The sequence below is a fragment of the Sinocyclocheilus grahami genome, unplaced genomic scaffold (genome assembly GCF_001515645.1).
Source record: "Sinocyclocheilus grahami isolate Dianchi unplaced genomic scaffold, SAMN03320097.WGS_v1.1 scaffold150.1, whole genome shotgun sequence".
In the NCBI taxonomy this organism is placed as follows: Eukaryota; Metazoa; Chordata; class Actinopteri; order Cypriniformes; family Cyprinidae; genus Sinocyclocheilus; species Sinocyclocheilus grahami.
The window spans coordinates 1,577,454-1,584,939 of NW_015505329.1; the positions used below are offsets into that span (position 1 = coordinate 1,577,454).

Sequence of the window (7,486 nt, forward strand, 5' to 3'; positions counted from 1 at the left end):
CTCTCTGAGGGACTGTTTACTTTAGCCGCATTCATCGTGAAACTTGCTAATTAGCACATTATTAGGAAAGATTTGCAAAGATTAATTAAAAAACCTTATACTCACTTCTTCTGTAGGTGAAGCTGGATCACGAATGATTTGCGCGAACATAGACGCATTTAGGTAGATCAGGGGCGCATTCCCTTCAAAAACAAAGGTAATCCACTGCGTCTTCAGCGGCTCAGATGTCGAGAGTAAATGACGACTGCTATGTTCATTATTACATCCAACAACAGAACACAACAAATCAATCACTTAGGAGTCATTCTTGTCTACATCTGCTCCAACGGTGAAACAAGGGCAGACTGATGACAGTCACTCAGGGCGGAGCTAAGGTAAGACACCAGTCCAGTCTGTGCTGAAACGCTACTGTCAATCAAACTATCATGGGAGGGGCCTGTTTTTGTGATGTCACACAGACAGGCATCTGAGATCGGCTCGATTTGAGAAAGGGGTAAAATTTTAGTAGATTATAGGGTGGTTGTGTACTAGGGGTTGCACAGACTAATCGACTAGTCGACTTCAATGCTCTGCCATGACGCTTTAAGCTTGACGTCGACTAGTCGCTGGTCCTATAGAGGGCGAAAAAGGATAAGAAATCTTTGAAGGAATTCCACATTTACGCTCTGTTTCCAAACTGTTCAAATGTCAAATAAATGCATACTCTGAAAGCGCTCCACAAGACATGTGTGATTATATTACTGGATGCTCGAAATTGAACAGGAAAATGCACGTTTTAAACAGCTTATTGCACAGGTAAGTTAATCGCCATTCTAATCTAATGCGCTGCTGCACTGTAACACACACACATAAGCTACAGACAGTAGCGCATACATCACACGCACAGAGTAAGTCAGCGTGGAAATGTATTGTCAACGCTGTTCTGTGATTTCTCAATAAAATAGCTTAGAAACTGAAAAGTTCAAGCATATATTTCTTAATAACTAAATTCCACAGCTTCACTACTAGTAGAGAGACGCTGCCAGGTAGAATTAATTCACACACGCAATCGCTCTCACTAATGCATTCATATTAATGGAATCCTTACTGCGCTACTTTCTCTGTATCTGATTTAGAACGAGCAGAAATCTGTGAGAAATATAACGACCCAAAGACAAAAGAACGGATAAAAAAGCTGTTATAGGAGAAACCGCCATGTGGGCAGCGCTGTGTCATATGCCATAGCTGTGCCCAAGGTGTTTGTCACAGCTCCAGACTTATTTGTTCATTAATGACGTCATCAGCGACTAGTCGACTTCGACTCGACTTTCATCACATAAAAGTCGACTTCAAAAAATCAGAAGTCGTTCAACCCCTATTGTGTACACACACTGCCAACACACATTTCAGTTCAAACAACTTGTAAAAGTGCATGTAGCATCCAATGAGCCCTTTAAAACATGTACATTATCAACAAATGTAAAATGTAGTGAGAATACTGCAATTCATGGTACTTACGTGGCGCAGGGCGGCACCCCATCCCCTTCAGGTTCACAGGCCTGGCTTTCCTCCAGCTGGGGACACTCAGACCCTCCTCCGGTAGGAAGCCGTATCAGCTGTCTGCTGCGGGAGCGTGTGCCCTGAGGAACACTAGGGTCTGAGCAGGTCTTTGAGCAGGAGCCCCACACGCTCCATTCACTGACCACACAGTCTTTAGTCATCAGGCAGGACTGGAACGTCTCCGGAAGACTCCAGTGGGGACACTGGCTGATACAGGACAGACGAGTAGAAGTACTGGTCAGTCAACATGACAAGATAATTCTTTTACAGTAATCAAGGACATATTTCAATGGTAGAAAAAAAACCTTCTTTACACCAGAGTTATTATTAACTAAAACTAAAACCATTAAAAATATTCTCATTACTTCAAACAAGACAAAAAAAAATGAACTGAAATAAAACAACACGAACATATATCGAAAAAGTTTTTGTTTAGTTTAAGTTGAAATACTAAAATAACTCAAACTAAATAAACAAAATAAAAAACTAAAATTTTATAAAAACTATAGACATTAAAAAAATAAACCATATTATTAATTAAATAAATATGATAAATACTTCAGCATTCAGATAAAAAAAATCAGCATTTTCAGCATTAGAGCATTACTTGAAATGTCTGGGCAAATGTCAATTTTATTTAAAACAAATTAAAATAAGACAAAACAAAAAATGGAATTAAAATACAATATAACGTAATTAAATATAATTAATAAAATAAAATTAGAATTATTAATAAAATAAAATTAAAATTATTAATAAAATAAAATTAAATAGTTCAGGGGTTCAACTAACAAATAAAAAGAGGTGAACCCGATACCATCACTTTACCACAGTATCACTGCAATATTTTCTCTTTTAATACTTTAATAACATAGTAACTTTAACTCAATTTGCAGCTGAACAACAGATTTTGTAATTGTTTCAGAGGCTGGTAAATTAATGCTGGGCAGTGTGAATGCAGCAATTTCTCTTGGTGTCTTATTTTCTCTGTAGGCAATGTGGCTGACGAGCTATTACTGCTAATTACAGGCTGCTTCCTTTCCAGCGTAGCTTCATTTAGCAACCGCTCATTTAGGTGCCGTGGCTGCCAAACTCACCTCAGGGCAGCACAGACTCTTAACCACATAAACTTCAAAACTGGCACTGTTTTCCACCCACTTTAAACCCAGATTAAGATGTCTTGAAACCATTTAAAAATCTGGCAAAATAATGACACCATATTGCAACACAATAACTCTTCCTGAGGTATAAAAGCGATAGTAGCCGTTGGTAAACTGTATTTGGCAGAAATGGAGAGTATGCCAGTCTGACGTAATAGATTATTTTCTTTTTTTTACGCAAACATAGTGTGCACATCAAATAATCATCAATTAATTATTATTTCTAAAAATCTATTTTTTAAAGAATTTTAAAGTAAAAAAGTGTTGCAATTATTAATAATAAAAATAATGAATAAAGATTAATAATGAATTAATATGAATTTATATCAACTTAATGATGTTTCCTAAATTATAAGTATCATTGAGTTTTTGGGGAGTTGCACCACATCACATTTTACAACTTTATAGAAAATATTTAAATGAATATTAATAATTCAGAAAATATAAACATAGGCATCATAGAAAAGGTGTATCAAACTCATTGCACAAATTGATTTTTTAATGTATTTTTGAATAAATAATTTGAATGTTAATTATTATTAATATTCATTATAATAATGTAATGATATCTATTAATTCATAAATATCTTTTAGTTTTTGGGTGTCACACCAATAATGATAATGATTATTATTATTCAAATGAATAAATATTCATATTAACTTAATGGTATTTATTAAATTATAAATGTGAAACATTTTACAACCTATACTACTCAAAAGAAATATCAAAATGAATATTAATAATTCAGAAATGAAAAACATGCTCACAGAAGAGGTGTATTCTAGTCATTGTACACATTTTAAATATATTTTTGAAAATATTAACATTAATATTAATTGATTATGACTGATATTAATACAAAACTGTGATTACTAATAATTAATTAATTACTATTAATATTAATGGTATTTATTCAATTATAAATATCATTAACTTTTCGGGGAGTTGCACCATGAAATATTTTACAACCTGAACTACTCAAAAGAAATATAAAAAAAATGAATATTAATAATTCAGAAATCATAGAAAAAGTGTATTTAAGTCATTGTACAAATTATATTTTTCAAGTATCTTTAAATAAAAAAATATTAATGTTAATTAACTATTTCATTAAATTATTATTATTATTAAATATAAGCTTTTTTGGGGGGGGCACACCAAAATATAAAATGAATATCAGAAAATATAAAAATTTATATCAATAATTCTGAAACAAAAAACATGCATTCAAATCACTGTACAATTCGCACTGTAATGTATTTTTTAACAAAGCTGTGATGTTAACTGCATTCACTGTTTAACTCGTACAAAACAATGTACTTTACAAAAATCCAGAAACAAAGTTTTTGAAAATTATTTACAATACAGTACACTGAACAGACTATTCTTCCACCCCTCACAACCTCATTTTTATTTATGTCAAATTATTATGGTTCTAATGGGAAAAGCCACTAACCTGAGTGACACCGTGCTTCCGTTTCGATGCACACAAACCACTTGCCGAGACTGGTAGCCTATTTCCACATTCCAGAGCTCGTCCTCTAGTCGATTCAGCTTGTTGCGGTTCCTTTTGCTCTTAATAAGCTCGCGCATCTCCGGGTCCCGGTTCCCTTTCCTCTCTTTGCCTTTACGCTGGCGGGCCTGGCGGGCGGTGCGCGAGGGGGCGGCAGAGGAGGTCGGAGGTGGCTGTAAAGACGCCAGCTTGCACTCGCTCCATCCGCCCACTTTCAGACTGAACACCATCTCTCTGCCCTCGCAGGCCCTCGGCGCACATGTCTGGAACTCCGTCAGATTGGGGCAAGGAAGCCCGCTGAAAAGCGGTGGTGCCACGATGGAGCGGACGCGGTTCTGCAGGCCCAGCCCGCAGGTCTTGGAGCACGTGGTCCATGGGGTGAACTCGGTCACCACACAGTCTTGAGGGCAAGGAATTAAACAGGCCTGTTCCTGCCGGGGTTTGGGCTCAAAGTACTCACAGATGGTGTCGTCGGCAGCTGAGCTGTCCGCCTTGAGCACACAGTTCACCTCCCGCGTCTGGATGCCCTCTTCGCCCTGCAGGCAAACGCCCGTGCGGCCGGTCTGCAGCGATACGGGAACACACTGGTTCCACTCGCCTAGCCACCAGTCGTATAGGTCCTTGTGCCAGTCGCAGACGTGGAAGCAGCTCTGTTGGTTGGCCGGCCTCGTGGACTGAAGACAGTTGGTGTGAAGGGTCGTCCAGCCTTCCACATGAGCGCACCACACCGCCCGACTCTGACTGCCTCCTGGACCGCACTCGCTGCCCATACATCTGCCCCATGGACCTGGAAAACACACAAGTTAGTGCAAATTCTAAGAGGGAATGATGGTGCCTGATAAGATACCATCAGAAGATAATGATATAATGCACTGTGATGCATTGATTGATTTTTAGTAACCATGTTACTGAAAGAAGTCTTTCATGCTCACCAAGGCTGCATTTAATGAATCAAAAATACAGTAAAAACGGAAATATTATTTCCATTTAAAATAAGTGTTCTGTATTTGAATATATTTTAAAATGTAACTTCAGTGTCACATGATCCTTCAGAAATCATTCTAACATGCTGATTTAGTAACATTTATTATTGTTGTTAAAAACTTTGATGAATGTAAAGGGGGGGGGGGGAAACAACAACATTTATTTGAAATAGAATTTTTGCAACAATATAAATTACTTCACAGTCACTTTTGAACAACTTAATGCATCCTTGCTGAATAAAAGTATTAATTTCTTTAAAACAACTTTTACTGACCTCTGTGGAACTATGTGGCACACTCAAAAAAAGAGAAAAAAACAAAGGAAAAAAATAGGTAATTATGACTTTAGTTTTTATCTTGCAATTATGACTTTTTTCCTCACAATTCTAAGATTATATCTCTTAATTCTGACTTTTTTCTTGTGAGATTTAAACTCAGTTTTTTTATTCCGTTAGAAACAAGCTTCCATGGACCCCCAAATTAGCCAATTTTTATTCTAGATTTTTTAATTAAAAACAAAATCATTTTTAAAATTAGAAAACCTAAACGTCAAATCTAATTAAAATGCACTTTTTTACACAATATTTGTGTCTGCTATACTTTTGAAGCTAGTTAAACTGCAGCATGTTAACGCCAAACACTTTAGTGAAGTGCTATTTGTGAGTTGCTGCCTATGTGCAACATTACCAAACCCAGTTTGGATGCTGCCTTTGAAGGCAGCTGTCTTTGCAGACAGCAGGCAGCCCACTAAGGGTTGGAACAGAGCCACGGTGTCAGGTTTACACATTTTGAAATTTGAATAGGTTCACTTTTGTACCTGACTGATCCTTAAGGTGATAATCTGAGTGTTGGCCTAATTAACTATTTGGCTGTGAAGCAATTAGCCAGTCAAAATGAGTTAATCACCGCTCAGTACCTGCTGCTTTGTTCTACTGGCAGCACCAAACTCTAAACGGAGAACGGGAACAGAAGAATCAACAAGAACCTTGTGGTCTCTAATTTTGGGTGTTGGACTAATTAACTATTTGGCTGTGAAGCAATTAGCCAGTCAAAATGAGTTAATCACCGCTCAGTACCTGCTGCTTTGTTCTACTGGCAGCACCAAACTCTAAACGGAGAACGGGAACAGAAGAATCAACAAGAACCTTGTGGTCTCTAATTTTGGGATCATGTCAAACATACTAAAACGAGTATGAATAAATGCTAAACATCAGGCAAAATAGGAAATATGTCCTATTACAAAAAGGAAAAAAAACACGATACAGAGCTGAAAAATAAAAGGCTATGCATCAGAGAATTATCTTTTCAACATGTTAATCTATAGTCATTTGTTAGCTTGACTAATAACTTTATTTAACTTTCTTTAAGAAAATAGCTAAGAACTGCATGTATCAGTAAAAATAGGTATGTCTGTTAGTGAGTTTCTGAATAAATCTTTTTTTTCTACCATGATTCGCTTTATTTTATCATGGTAACCACATTTGAGGGGAAAAAAACTTAGTTACAGCAATTGAAGGGTCATTAAATTAATTTCACCTCCAAAAGCTTTTTTTGTCCTTTTTATGACAGTTGTGACTAATTACCAGTTTTACTGTGTTAATAATAAATGAAATGCAAGCAAATAGCATATTGTACAGTCTCAAGAACCAGTGGTTTAACAAAAGCAGCTTAAACCGAGAATCCAGCGAGTGCAGACAGCAAAGCATGACAAACAGAGATCTGTAAAGACAACAAGGACTGTGATTGTGCTTCAGGGGCTCAATCTCACAGCCACATTAGAAAATGAGGCTTTATTACCATTAATTTTCACTGTATTACATTAGCTGTGTCACCATAACCGAGTTTCCATCTCACATTCCCCACATTCAGCATCTCCTGCATGATAAATAGTCACTCCTGTAATGAGGCCCAATAATAATCCATCTCAGAAGGTTTTTGCTGCAAACACGGCCCATTGGGCCTCACCGTGTTAAACAAGAGCAGGGAAAATAGAGTTTTGTACAGCACAGTACAAAAAAAGTATTCAACAAGATTTTTACATTTTCTGATGCCAGTCTATTGATATGCATTTGGTGATTGCGGCAATGTTGGTGGTTACTTACTGACCCAAGTCAAAGATATTCTGGACCTTTGTTTGTTTTTTTTACCAGTTTTGTCATCTGTCAGATAAAATATGTAAGTCTGATTATCAACAAAAGTAACAACACACCTCTCTTCAACACAATTTGAAGTATCATTAGTTTCCATTTCAAAAAATTATAATGGGGGGGGGGGGAGGGGTGGGGTTTCA

At 36.8% G+C, this 7,486-nt stretch overlaps 1 protein-coding gene across 1 annotated transcript in view; it reads right to left on the reverse strand.

Moving 5' to 3' along the window:
- Positions 1-7,486, reverse strand: part of LOC107592172 (thrombospondin type-1 domain-containing protein 7A-like) — a 158,669-nt gene that overhangs the window by 93,332 nt on the left and 57,851 nt on the right. The window contains exons 2-3 of the mRNA XM_016281573.1: positions 4,157-5,000; positions 1,498-1,746 (exon numbers count right to left, since the gene is read on the reverse strand). Coding sequence (XP_016137059.1) covers positions 1,498-1,746; positions 4,157-5,000 — 1,093 coding nt within the window. The remainder of the gene's footprint in view (positions 1-1,497; positions 1,747-4,156; positions 5,001-7,486) is intronic.